The 14,334-nt window shown below is 45.1% G+C and overlaps 2 protein-coding genes and 1 pseudogene across 4 annotated transcripts in view; 1 reads left to right on the top strand and 2 right to left on the bottom strand.

The window, feature by feature from the left end:
• The window catches only part of TULP3 (TUB like protein 3), a gene marked incomplete at both ends in the record, with an annotated part of 44,533 nt that extends 33,982 nt beyond the window's left edge, over positions 1–10,551 (bottom strand). The window contains 2 exons of one of the 2 annotated variants that reach the window (XM_082850853.1): positions 9,727–9,754; positions 10,365–10,551. In XM_082850853.1, coding sequence (XP_082706979.1) covers positions 9,727–9,754; positions 10,365–10,551 — 215 coding nt within the window. The remainder of the gene's footprint in view (positions 1–9,726; positions 9,755–10,364) is intronic. The other variant, XM_082850852.1, reaches the window with a different exon arrangement.
• Positions 913–1,610, top strand: LOC309968361 (rRNA N(6)-adenosine-methyltransferase METTL5-like; annotated as a pseudogene). Its single transcript has one exon. The product of its transcript is annotated as an rRNA N(6)-adenosine-methyltransferase METTL5-like (transcript).
• A 1,507-nt stretch (positions 10,552–12,058) lies between the features above and the next one.
• Positions 12,059–13,841, bottom strand: RHNO1 (RAD9-HUS1-RAD1 interacting nuclear orphan 1; the record flags this gene model as incomplete). Its single annotated transcript, XM_082850653.1, has 2 exons — positions 12,059–12,613; positions 13,674–13,841. 2 exons carry the CDS (start codon positions 13,839–13,841, stop codon positions 12,059–12,061), a joined length of 723 nt encoding a protein of 240 aa, XP_082706779.1.
• Positions 13,842–14,334: the final 493 nt, after the last annotated feature.

The raw sequence follows: 14,334 nt of genomic DNA, 5'->3' as shown, positions 1-14,334 counted from the left end.
CTTACCTGATCAGCTTAAATTGACTCTGATCCAAATTGCAAATAGTCCCTCTGTTTCACACTCATCTTTATCACCTGTAAATATTTACTAGGCGCCTACTGTGCACTAATTTTGTACATACAAGGGACTGAGCAACAAGAATGGACAATTGCCCCACTTCAAAATGGGCATTCATAATCTGTTAAAGAAAAACTTGATAACCTTTTCGGAGGGAAATTTAGCAGCCTTAACCAAAATTTAAACTCTGCATCTCCAAACATACTAAATTTACAAAATACTCGGCCAAACATACCAAGATACATGTAACAACAAAGATACATATAACAAGCATTACTGTCTGTTTTCAAAAGGAAAAAACTGAACATAATATTCATGTCTGTCAACAGGTGAGCAATTAATAAGATACATTTATGAAAAATGATACTTTGTGGTCATTAAAAAGAATAAGGTGAATCTAAAGTACTGAGTTGTAAAGCAATCTATGACACTTTGGTTTAAAAAATAGGCTCAGGCAGGGCTTCCCTGGTGGCGCAGTGGTTGGGAGTCCACCTGCCAATGCCGGGGACGCGGGTTCATGCCCCGGTCCGGGAAGATCCCACATGCCGCGGAGCGGCTGGGCCCGTGAGCCACGGCCGCTGAGCCTGCGCGTCTGGAGCCTGTGCTCCGCAACGGGAGAGGCCACAACAGTGAGAGGCCCGTGTACCGAAAGAAAAAAAAAAAAGGCTTGCGGGGAGGAAAGCGAGAACCGCCTGAGCCGGGTGTACTTTTCGCGCCCTGCGTTCCCAGGCTGGCCCTCAGCCCGCAGCGCTGAAAAAGGGGCAGGGGATCAGAGTTGGCGGGGAGATCCAGGTGAAGTAGGTTCCTCTGCAGATCCAGCGCTGTTAAACCCTGCCAACGCACACTTTTTAAAACATGAAGAAATTAAGGCTTAGGGAACTAGACAGTCACCTGCAACAAGTGGATGGATTCGAAAAGTCCACGCTCCTTCTAGAACAGCATCCAACCAGGCCGCACACTGCAGCATGTATGCTCTATACAATTCATAACACACATGATGACATTGAAAATAAAGTGGTTGCAGATCTAGGATGTGGCTGTGGAGTGCTCAGCATCGGAACTGCAATGCTGGGAGCAGGGTTGTGTGTTGGATTTGACATAGATGAAGATGCACTGGAAATATTTAATAGGAATGTAGAAGAGCCTGAGTTAACAAATGTTGACATGGTTCAGTGTGATGTGTGCTCATTATCTAACAGAATGTCCAAGTCATTTGATACAGTAATTATGAATCCTCCCTTTGGGACCAAAAATAATAAAGGGACAGATATGGCCTTTCTGAAGACTGCTCTGGAAATGGCAAGAACAGCAGTATATTCTTTACACAAATCCTCACTAGAGAACATATTCAAAAGAAAGCTGCAGAACAAAAAATCAAGATAGATATTATTGCGGAGCTAAGATATGACCTGCTGGCATCATACAAGTTTCATAAAAGAAAATCGGTGGACATTGAAGTGGACATAATTTGGTTTTCTTTTTAAAAGCCTCCAAAGAGAGAAGCAGCTTAAAATCTAATTAAAATGAATAAAAAATGTTTACTAAAAAAAAAAGGCTCAACAGTTTTTCAACAAACGGTCCTAGGGCAACTGGATATCCACATGCAGAAGGATGAATCTGGACCTCTACCTCACAGCATACATAAAAATTAACTCAAAATGGATCAAAGACCTAAATATAAGAGCTACAACTTTGAAACCCTTAGAACACAGGAGTAAATCTTTGTAGGCTTGGGCTAGGCACTGACTTCTTAGACACGACACCAAAAGCAAAAGGAATAAAGAGAAAAATTAACTAATTGGACTACATGTACATCAAAATAAAAAATATCCACATGTCAAATGACACTATCAGCAATTGAAAATACTATCTATAGATGAGATAATATTTGCAAAACGTTTATCTGATAGGCACTTGCATCCAGAATATATATAGAACTCTTACAATTAAGTAATAAAAAGACAACCCAATTAAAACTGGGTGAAGTAAATGAATAAACATTTCTCTAAAGATACAGGAGTGACCAATAAACACATGAAAAAAATGCTTCATAGGGACTTCCCTGGTGGTGCAGTGGTTAAGAATCCGCCTGACAATGCAGGGGACACGGGTTCGAGCCCTGGTCTGGGAAGATCCCACAAGCCACGGAGCCCGTGTGCAACAACTACTGAGCCTGCGCTCTAGAGCCCGCGAGCCACTACTGAGCCCGCCTGCCACAACTATGGCGGCCCGCACGCCTAGAGCCCAAGCCCTGCAGCAGGAGAAGCCACCGCAATGAGAAGCCCGCGCACAGCAAGGAAGAGTAGCCTCCACTCGCCGCAACGAGAAAGCCTGCGCAGCCACGAAGACCCAATGCAACAAAAATAAATAAATAAATAATAAAAAAAAACCTTCATATTATTCATCGTTAGGGAAACAAATCAAAACCACAATGAGATGCTATTTCACATCCACCAGGACAACAATAATGAAAAAGACAAACAATAACAAGCATTGGTGAGGATGCAGAGAAACTTGTTGGCAGTCCCATAAACTGCCGCAGCCATTCTGGAAAGCAGTCTGATAGTTCCTCAAGCTGTACAACAGTCACCACATGACCCGACAGCCCCACTTGGATGTATACGCAAGAGAAGTGAGAATACATGTTCTCACAAAGACCTGGACACGAGTGGTCATATAGCGGTATTACTCGGTATAGCCAAAAAGTGGAAACAACTCAAATGCCCATCAATTAACTGAATGGATAAACAAAACGTGGCGTAGCCATACAAGAGAATATTATTCAGCAATAAAAGGGAATGAAGTACTGATATATGCAGCACATGATAACATGAATGAACTGCAGAAACATTTTGCTAAGTCACAGTCACAGGATCCAGTCACAAAATACCACGTATCGTACAATTCCACTTAGATGAAATGTCCAAAGGAGGCAAATCCGTAGAGGCAGAAAGTAGATTAGTGGCCGTCTTGGGCTAGGAGTAGGGGAGGGGACAAGGGAATGACTGTAAATGGGCAGGTTTCTTTGGTGGGGGGGTGTGTATGATGGGAATGTTCTAAGATTAGATTTTGGTAATAGTTGCAAAACTCTGCAAATACGCTAAGAACTACTGAATTGCATACTTAAAATGGGTGTATTTTTCAGTATGTAAATTATACCTCAATATAGCTATTAAAAATAAGGTACAGTTATATATACTGTATTTTCAGTATATAAAGATTATATTTTTCCAAGTGGGGGAAAAAAAAAAAAAGATGTGTGTGATGTCCACAGGCACAGAACTCCAGGATATACACAAACTGTCAACAAGTCGCCTCAAAGGCAGGGTATCAAAAAAACCTTCTTTTCCAAACCAGACATTTTTGAGTAAAAGAGTATGAGTAATTATACATTTATAATTATAATTAGTAATTACAACAGCAGCTGTAATCAGAGACAAGAGTAGTGAAACAGGAAAGCTTTCCATACCCCATGTTTTACTTTTGTGATTTCACAGAACCAGTCACTAGTCATTACTTCCCTCCAACTTATGGACATATAAATAGTCTTTAAAGTCTAATTTTATATCTAATAATCTATTATTGGCACACTGATGTTTATGTCGGTTTGTTCAGGCAATATTTCCATCAAAGTGCCTCTAACAGCCGAAGAGAGTGATTTCATAGGGAAAGGAAGGGAAGTATAGCCCAAAGAAACCATCTACAATACTCTATCTTTAGAACCTCAAGTTTTACCCTGAAAATTAATTTAACTTTGCATTCTACATTACATTATTACTGGCTCTATTTTAACAAAAACCCCACTTCTGTCTTATAATAATATTCATAATATGAATAAATATGACTGTCCAGGAAGAAACATCCTTATCTTGTGACTCAGCACAGGGGTCTGCAAACTACAGCCTCTGGGCCAAATTCGGCCCACTGCTTATGTCCGTATTGCCCGTAAGCTAAGAATATTTTTTTCATTTTTAAAAGGTTAAAAAAAAATCATAATAATAATATCTTATGACATGAACAAGTTATATCAAATTCAATTTTACTGTCTATAGCTAAAGCCTTACTGAAACAGCCACACCCTTTCATTTACTGCACATTCCTTCATGTATCCCCTACAGCTGCTTTTACCCTAGAACAGCAAAGCTGAGTAGCTGGGACAGAGACCGTATGGCCCACAAAATACAAAATATTTATCATTTGGTTCCTTACAGGATAGGTCTGCTGACCCCTGGCGCAGCCAAACAAAAGGGTCAAATTCCCCATTTAGGGAAGCACGGGTCTGTGGTTAGAGTGGTTTCTAACACAACTTAACCTCATCTACAAAATGAGAATAACTGAGCACTAAATCAGAAAGTTACTGTGAAGATTAAATGAGATTTAGCCCATATACGCACTCAATAAATGCAACGACTGCTATCATATAAGATTTTTGCTCTACAACTTTTTTTTTTTTTTTTTTTTTAGCCACACCGCATGGCATGCAGGATCTTAGTTCCCTGACCAGGGATCCAACCCGTGTCCCCTGCTGTGAAAGCGCAGAGTCTTAACCACTGCACCACCAGGGAAGTCCCTACATTACAACTTTTTTAAGCCTACAAACAAATGTATTACCTTAATCTTGTCTTCACTGACAGGACTTAAAATAATTTCACCATGATATTACCACCTTTTTAAAACTTCTTCATAGCCTTTCTAATGCTGGAAACCTAAACATTTCTAGATTTCTCCTTGTATTAAATAAATCTTCAAAATTTTGAATTTTTATTGATATTGAAACATTAATACGTTGTCACATTGCCAGGTGCAGTACAGTTCCATTTAGTAAAGAACTACTGCGTGCCAGAAACTACATTAAAAATTCTACATACCGTCTCATCTAATTCTCACAATAAACCTACAATCCCATTTCACAGGTATCAAACTCAGAGTGGAAGCTACCTGCTCAAGGTCAGACAGCAGATGAGGGGAAGAGCTAGAATTCAACCACAAGTCCCAGTACCACCCGCCTCAGCCTGCAGACCTGCACCTCTGGACCACAAATATTCAAATGGTCAGCAAAGAGTCCGGGATTTCATTATTATGGTATTTCAGTAAGTCTCCCAAGAATCTTTTCAGTCAAAATGCCAGTTCACTGGTATTCCCCCACACACACACTGGTATTTTTAGGCAGCAGAATTTCGAAGCTAGTGAATGGATTTTGAAGAAGCCCTTGGGAGCAGTTGATTACGGTATAAATACTATTGGGAAAGAGTCATCAGATTTCATTGTGTCTGAACTGATTACAGCGTCAGGTAGTTGGGTCAATAGCTATTAATAAAGGAATTTTCTCTAAGTCAACTGACAAATAGATTCACCTTGTCCAAATCCCAAATGTCAATATAGGAGGCCATATTTTCACATGCACTGAGACCTAAGAGCACATCTGGCTGGAACAAAACATTGCTTCTGGGAAAAGGCACATAAAGATCAATTAGAACTGCCAGAAAGACTCCTTAGAAATCTAACCTCCCGCATCAGCAGAGAATTGTTAATATTCTAGGCTCAGCTGTCTTCTACTTGAATGACTGCCACAATCTGGAGCTAACTTAATTGAAGCTAGAGAATGAAGACCCATTTCCGAAGAAGCCCATTTAGTAGAGACAATCGGAGAGAAGGGAGAATTGCTTGGGGAGAGAGAGGCAATAAGAAGGAAAACTTGGCAACCGATCAGATGATTCATTTGGCCCCAGAGAATGCAGCAAGGAAAACTGCTTTACATGAAGCCCTCTCCATTTTGCATGTCCCATGGAGCAAAAACAAAAAGCATTCTTTTAAGCGAGCCAAACAGAAAGGTTATTTAAAATGAATGACTTGATCCAGAAGTTCAAGAACCCATTTATTCTTTTTTTTTTTCTTTTTGGCTGTGTTGGGTCTTCGTTGCTGCGCGTGGGCTTTCTCTAGTTGCAGCGAGTGAGGGCTACTCTTCGTTGCAGTGCGCAGGCTTCTCACGGTGGTGGCCTCTCATTGCAGGCTCTAGGCGTGCGGGCTCAGTAGTTGTGGCACGTGGGCTCAGTAGTTGTGGCACACGGGCTTAGTTGCTCCGCGGCATGTGGGATCTTCCCGGACCAGGGCTCAAACCCATGTTCCCTGCATTAGCAGGTGGATTTTTAACCACCGAACCACCAGGGAAGTCCCCCCATTTATTCTTTATAGATTTAAAAAAGGACATTACTCAGAATCACAGTGCACTCCACCTTTTGCTGGATTCTCCTTTCCTCAGGGGTTATAGTTTCTCTCCAGTAATGTTACTTATTTCCCTTCTCTCTTGTGTAAAGATGAAAGTACACTTTTTTGCCTAACAACACCAAATAAATATTTCCACTCCCATTCCATTGGATGAAATTAATACTCATTTGTACTTTGCTAAAATGTCCAATTTCTTCAACTGTTTGCCCTAAAAATAATTACTAGGATGTAATCAGTATCAGTTGTTATCATTTATGTGTACAAATGGCATCCAGAAATATCTGGAACATATTTTGATCATAATTGAGAAAAAGAAGAGAGGAGACTAGAAGTCAAAAGCCCAGTTTTACTTCTAGATTTTAGTTTTGATTACATCATTTACTTGTCTTGTAACTTAGCTATATCACACCCTTTCCGAGCCTTAATTTCCCTATCTATAAAACAAAGATAATGACAGGGGCCGTGCTCTCTTCAGAGTTGTGAAGCTCAAAAGAGATCATGTACACGAAAGCTCTAAGGACACTGCAAAGGATACACAAATGTAAGCCATAATTATTGATCGTTTCATCTTGACAGAGCTCCCTTTTTAAAAGCACAGCTTGCCAACTGCACTCAGTCAAAACATCTCCTTCTACTTTGCCCCTGGCTTATATGACATATCAAATTGCCGTAACAAAATTACACTGAAGTTCAATTGGAAAACAAGTCAACCCTCTATAAACTTGCTTCATTCTAAAACCTAAAATCAAAGGCAAACTATATATTTACTGACATTTCTTCCAGCAAATTTAAGAAGCAATGATTTAGTTTTCAGGAAGGTTGGCTGAAAAATAATTCTTGTTTTCTTCCTACAAGCCTTATTTTCTACACATTAATTATCACAGAAAAAAAAACCTGAAGGAACTATAGTTCACAGTCTAAAAATATATCTTGCCCATGACGAATGCAGATATCAGAGTTTAGATTATCGTATTCTACCCTAAAACTCAAAATCATCACTTTTTTTTTCCCCCGGTACGCGGGCCTCTCACTGTTGTGGCCTCTCCCATTGCGGAGCGCAGGCTCAGCGGCCACGGCTCACAGGCCCAGCCGCTCCGCGGCATGTGGGATCTTCCCGGACCAGGGCACGAACCCGTGTCCCCTGCATCGGCAGGCGGACTCTCAACCACTGCGCCACCAGGGAAGCCCTCAGAATCATCATGTTTTAAGAAGAGGAAAGGAAAATGAAGAGATTACTTAATATACAGAATACCTTTGGAAGATTCCCCCTAAGAAACCTGCCAATGAACGAACTAAGTGACACAAAGACAATGAGAAAAGACATACTTTCCACTGAATATCATTTTGTACCTTTTGACATCTGAGCTACGTGCAGTTAAAAATATGTTATTTTATTAATTCAGTATAAATCATGGAGGGAATCTGAAGAAGCCCTATTATTCCAGAGGAGAAAACTGAAGCCAAAGAAGTAGATGAGTGCTTCAACATCGCACTGCTGGACAGTGGAAAAGCTGGGACGAGAGCTCAGGAACCCAGCGGAAGCCTCCAGCGCTTCCCCCTCGCCACAATGCCTTGTGGTAAAACAGCAAGGGATCTGATAAGCAACTCAAGTACTAATGCAATCCCCTTCAGAACTGTGGCCTCCCAGGGGTCCTCGCGACTTCTATGATACACCTATAAGCATTAACGTTGTCACAGAAGTTCTACAGCAAAGGGTCAGAGATGCCAATCCTCATTACCAAGACTCATAACAAGTACTAAGAGTTAATAAAGACAGCACAGCCATCGCAATGTGGACAGTGTGTCTCTTCTCAGGCATCAGCAGATTCAAGCTCTAACCGGGACAGGAAAACGGTGCAGCCTTTACTAACTGTAAGAAAGTCTGATGAGGCAGCACAGATTTAGTACAAAGAGCTTCTTCCTAGTGAACTGCCTCAGAGGAAGTAAAAGCAGACCACAGGAAGTTTTAGTTGGAAAGAAGCCCTAACAATTCCACTGAGAACTACTCTTGAATAGAACTAAGGATTATCAAGGCCCCTTCCAGTCCTAAAATCCTCAAACATGGAGAAGCAAGGCAGCTTCAGCTCCTCTTCTGAGTAACTCAAGCATACTTTTCCTCTTGGTAAGAAGAAATGTTAACTTCTTCTTTCAGTGGGCACAAAGGCAGGGAAAACAGCAGCATTTCCATAGGAAAGAATAAGAGAAGCCAGAAATGAAAAGTATTCCAAAAACGTCTGAGTCTGTCTGCATGGAAAGGAAATTTATTACAGGGATTCTTCTTTCCTTCCTGGGTCTCTATGTAGCCTTCGTATTTGAAGAAATACATGCATGTTAGACGTTATTAGTCTTTTACTGTAGCTTTTGATATCTGCCAAACATACTGTAGTCACGTATTAGTTAATCTAAGTATTTTTAAGCACTGGGTAAGTCTGTCTGCCAACAATTAGTTCATCTGATGAAGCCTTTGAAAAAGAGAGAACTTGAGAGAGGATAACAAGCCTGGCCAAGACATAACCTCCAGCCATCACTGCTGTTTGTATTTCTGAAGAAAAATCATAGCATATGGACAAACCATGCACTAGGACTTTCTCAGTCAACCCTGGGTCACAAGGTCACAACACGCGGAGAAGTCTCTCTCATCACATCTTCAATCCTGTATCAGGAACAGAAGGCCAGAGAGGCTCAAGTTCCGGCAACTAGCTGACCACTGTCACCTCCAGGGGAATCTACAATGCAAGCACCTAACCTCAGCCAGGCATCTGAGAGTGCTGTTTCAAATTCCATCTCCAATTTCCACTAAATATTTCAGATACAGGTCTGAAGTAGTGTTTGTTCATAATTTTTCTACTTTGTTGAAAATAACTCTGCCTCATGGGAAAATGGTCTCATCATTCAAAGAAGAAAAAAAAAAAAGTCACGGGAAACTTGAAAGTCAGATGTTATCCTTCACACTGAAAGGTACTAATACCAAAAACTCTATCCATGTATTTCATCAAAAACGTCCTAAACACACAACCGGAAACCAAAAAAGTCAGAGACATTAATTCCACTCCCTCTCGGCAACAAGTCAGTTAACCAGTGACTGAACCTACAGCAGAAGAAACACTTGGTGACTCACACATTCCCCTTTGAGGTCCATTTTAAAATTAAAGAGCAGGTTTCTTTGGGAAGAAAAAGAGGGACAAACTTTAAAATTATCCATTGAAACTTCAGGTCCAAAAACTTAAAATCCTCTTTGCCTCCTGGTCTCAATTTCAAAGTCAATTCCATTTTTCCTTCCAAAAATCATGAGTCACACCATACATCTGGTAGCCGGGAAATTTACTGCCTTAAATTCACTCACTTAAGACTGACCGAATGCCCACAAGTGAGCGAGCACCATCCGAATTCAACGAGGATGCTGAATTTTAACGGGATCTCCTCCTGGCGCTTCCATATTTATACCTGGAAACGCAGATTCTTCTTCTCTTGACTTCAGGGAAAAGAAAAAAAAAAAAAAGCAGTAAACCAACTTCACAGAGCGCTGCTCTCACGTAAATAAAACCCGATGAAAGAGAAAAACGGGTCTTGTCCGCGGCAAGGCCACCTGGGCAACAAGCTTTAGAGTGGTTTTCAGCTGCTGACCCGCGACCAGGCGGTACCGGGCAGCAGGCGGGCGTGGGCGGCGTGTACGGGCTCGGGTCCAGGCGAAGCCGTGATTCCACCCCACCCGCCCGCATCCACGCTTCGGGATCCTGGCCGAACCTACAGGCCCGGCCCGGCCCGGCCCGCGCTCACCCCTCCGGAGCACCGGCCGTGGGGCGGGATGCCGCCATCACCACGGCCGCTCCGCTGGCCCCCGGAACCACCCTGCACCCCCGGCCCAGGCGGAGCAGCCCCTGACGGACACGTTCTGACGAGGCCGGACCCACCCCGCGGGTGCCGGCGCGACCGGACACGAGCCGGCCCTCGACGCGGGCGGCCGCCTGCCCGCACGCCGCCCCCACTCGTCTCCCGCCGCCCAGCCGCCCGCACTCCCCTCGGCTCCCAGCCCGGACCGCCACGGCCCCCTTCAGCCTCCGCTCGTCGCCACCGCTCCTGACCTGTCCCCGCAGGGCGCCGGGCGGCGGCGCGACGCCTCCATCCCGCTGCCCCGAGAGCAGCGACCTTGTCCACACCCGCGCGGCGGCCGCTGGGGGCTACCCTGGCGCAGCGGCCCAGCCCCGCAACAGCACTTCGCACTGTCGCCGCCGCCCATTGGCCATCGCGCTCCCGCCGCTCCGCATCCATTGGTCCGCGCGCCCGCTGCTCCCCACCGCCCCCGCGGGTGGGTTGCTAGGGGCGGTGGCGGCGCCGCGGGAGGGTTGCTACGGACGGGTTGCTGCGTGCTGCTTGCTACGCGCAGCTGGGTTGGAGGAGCTGCCCAGCCCCCAGTAACCGCCGCGCGCCCAGGCTGCCCTCACCCAGCGGTCCATACCCGGAGGCCTCCCAGGGCGCTTCATGGAGGCCGCCCCCTCCCGACCCCGAGGACTTCCCGGAACCACACTTGCTCGCCCGGCAGCCCTTCCCAACCAAGTGCGTCTGCGCCCCCTCCCCTAGTCCAGCCCAAGCTTTTAGGGCGTCCCCGGACCTGTCCTGCACACCCGCCTGACGATCTTTTCCGTCTACCGCCCTCGGCAGCCTACCGGCCGTCTTCGAGCATCAGTATCCCATAAAGAGATCCGCTGTCGGATCCAGTAAATCTTGTCCCCAACTTATATGCAGCATTACAGTCCCTACAGAACAGCCCGTCAAAACTCATCGCGTGTTGACTTTGCGGCGTTCCATTCCGAGGCCAAAGTTGTCCCCACACTGGTTTTGAGCCTCTAAAAGGCAGAAAATTTGGCACAAGCTAGGAGAGCCGAGCACTGCTTTCTCTGGTCAGCCTCCACTCACTGCGTGACCCCGAACACGGTTATCTGTGTTTCAAATCCCCATCTTTAAAATAATCCCTGCTTGTCTAGCTCGGGCTGGACCTGACACAGACTAGGTTCTGAAGGCTGACGGAATGGAGTTGAATGAGATGCTACTTGTATGGGTGGAAGGAAAATTGAGATATTTTGTTGACCAGGCAGTCCTTCTACATGAATTCCAATAAAAAGTAGTATTTGAAAAGATTATATATTTATTTACATACATTTTAAACAGTTACAAGAAATCGTTTTCCCACCCTATTTAATATTTACAGATTACTACAGTTGGAAACAAAAATTCAAAACATAGTAACCCTAAGTAACCTATGTCCCCTTTATCTCCCTTGGTCCCACTGACTCATTAAAACAGGCTTGCTGCCCTTTCTTCATCCAGCCCTCTCAGCAGATGAGCCAAGATTGCAGAGACAGCAGCTCAACTACAAAAAGTCACAGTTTGCTTCGAGTTTTTCCGTGCATCTGGTCACAGAGGAAGCGGTCACTGAGTCGGTACTCAGACATGTGGAATGAATTAGTTTGAATGAAGTGTTTAAAAGGATGAATAAGCAGTGGTTAAAGGGAACAATTAAGAAAGACCATTTGTAGAGGGGGCAGTACTGCTGCATTAGTGACAGAAGCAGGGTTCCCTAAAAACTTTCTGCAGCCATTTATTTACAGACTTTTTAAACAGTTACAAGATATTTAAAATTTTTAAACAGCTAATACAAGGAAAATACAAAGTGAACTGTTTATGACACAAGATATTTTAAAAAGCAAATCTGGGAATTCAATTCCCTTTTGACTCCAGCAATCAATTTCTTGAGACCACGGATGTCCGAGAAACCCAGTCAGTTTTTCACAAGGAACTGGTTTCTGCTCAGCTTCCCCCTCTCCCTGAGGTAAGTGAACAGGTGTCGTCGCCTCCTCCATGTGACCTTTATCCCGTACTTCTCCTCAGGAGTGTCTTTAACCAGAACAGGCCCGGGCTCTGGGCTCTTGGGCGTGCTTGTGTGAAGGGAGCAGCTGGGAAGGCTGTTTTCCCTCTGCACCGAGGGAATGGGCCCTCCCTGCCCTGAGGACTCTGGGCTCTGGATATCCGGTGGAATGAACACATAAGGGAAGTTCTGAAGTGCATGTGCTGACAGCTCCCCGCAGCTTTGGGGGCTGAGCATGGGAACCAAGGGCCTTCCAGAAATGTCCTTTTCTGGTTGACCGGGACAGTCCCTGATTAGGGGGATCCCAGGTCTGGCTGAACTGGCAGAAGACTGTGGACTCTCAAATGTTAGGTGTGGAAACCTGGAGCTGGTAGACTGTCGACCTGAACGCCTTGCCTGGTCTCGGCAATGACGTTTCCTGTTGACCGGGAACCAGCCTTCTGCTGTTGTATCAAACTGAGGTGATACCTAAGGATTACAAAAGGAAAAAAAGAAAGTGAAGAGCGCCAACTACCAAATACAAACCTAAGGAAACTGCATCCCATGACCAGAATCCTAAATGGGGGCCCATAACAGCAATGGACACAAAACAAAAGCAGCTGTCTATTTGGATAACAGTATCCAAGGGATACGGGCTTTGGGCAAGTTACTCAATCTCCCTGGCTTTCAGTTCCCTCCTGTGCACGAACGGGGACAATGCCTCTTTCGCTTCATCATACCATACGGCTGCAACACGCTTAACTGTCTATGTTTCAACTCTGAGAGCGGGCCCAGCAGTCTTATTCACCATGGATCCCCAGCCCTAGCAGAGCACCTGGCACCAAGAAGGCCCCAGTGAAGGACGAAGGGCTGAAGAACGGGGAGTGAGATCAGGCACGGAAAGCAAATAGCAGGGGGCGTGGCACACAGTGAGGACTCGATACATGTTCACATGTTCATTCCTCCTCATCAACAGGGTTCTAACATGTATGTTTCTTCCCCAGTCCTGAAGCCAGGGCTCTGGTTCTCCCCAGCAATCGTGGGCAAAGCACACTTACTAAGCTCTCTTAGGCTTTTGTCTGGCTCTTTTGCTACACTACTTCCCTGACATGCGGTAGCTGTGTTCTCTTCCCAGGGATTTTAAACTGTCAAAATAGAACATATGCCATTTCTGAGGATTCTTCTTCAACGTTTGGTCATTTAAACAGTAAATAGAGTACTTAGCTAAAAACTCCACGTCTCACGGGAAGCTCAGGGAACAATCTCATTTTTTACTCGTTCTGACATTTCTCTGGCTTTCTCACCCAGCTACTGGATAGTGAAACTTTTATACTGAACTCTCACAGAGGAAAGTGGGGCGCGGGAAAGACTCCAATTCCAATCAACCCACGCCTCAGTCTGAACTCAGGAAAAAAGATAAACCAGAGAACAAGGCTGAGGACAGACAGAAGGAGTACACCACCTCCTTGTCCCTGCGCCCACGAGTCTCCACATGGCAGCGTGAGAAGCCTGGCAGAGGAAAAGTCAAGGCAAGAATCCCATGGCCTACCCAGGAAGTGATGGTGCTGTCGTCAAGGGGCTTGCTGGGCACCTGTCTAGTGTGGGTGATAGGAAGCTGGGGAGACCCATAGCAGTGTTTGGGGCCCTCCAGTGGTTGTTGGCAGAATAGCAGCTGGGGTTTCTGGGAAATTTGGCGGCGTTTTTTCCTGGGAGGCATCAATAGGTGAGGGTAGAGCAGTTAGTAACTGCATGGTGCTGGTTGTGGTCAGGTCCAGGGAGAGACTCCACCTCCAACCCATGCCTGTGGAGAAGAAACAAAAGCTGGGAGAAAACAATCTGCTGATTCCCCAGCTCTTCCTCACACTCTGCCAGCCGATTCTGCTAGCAGCCAGCAGCCCTACCCCAAGACTGTGGGGTGGTACACCTACACCAGCTTCCTACACCTACACCACCAAGGCAATACACAGTAGTTTCACACTCAACAACGTTCGTTCAATGAACACTTATCGAGCACGTGTTAAGCACCATGCTGGGTGTTGGGAGTTTAAAGATGAATAACCAACCACTTATCCCATGATCGTTTACTGGGTGCCAAGCACTTGTAGAGACACAGACTGCCCCTGTCTTCAAAGAGCTGAGAGGCTAACAGAGGGAGACGGACAATTACAATAATGAGAGCAGTGCTCCCTTGCACTCCCCCCAGGGGAGGC

This window comes from Leucopleurus acutus (genome assembly GCF_964270905.1).
Source record: "Leucopleurus acutus genome assembly, chromosome: 11".
Taxonomy (NCBI): Eukaryota; Metazoa; Chordata; class Mammalia; order Artiodactyla; family Delphinidae; genus Leucopleurus; species Leucopleurus acutus.
This window is presented reverse-complemented; position numbering and strand designations above follow the sequence as displayed.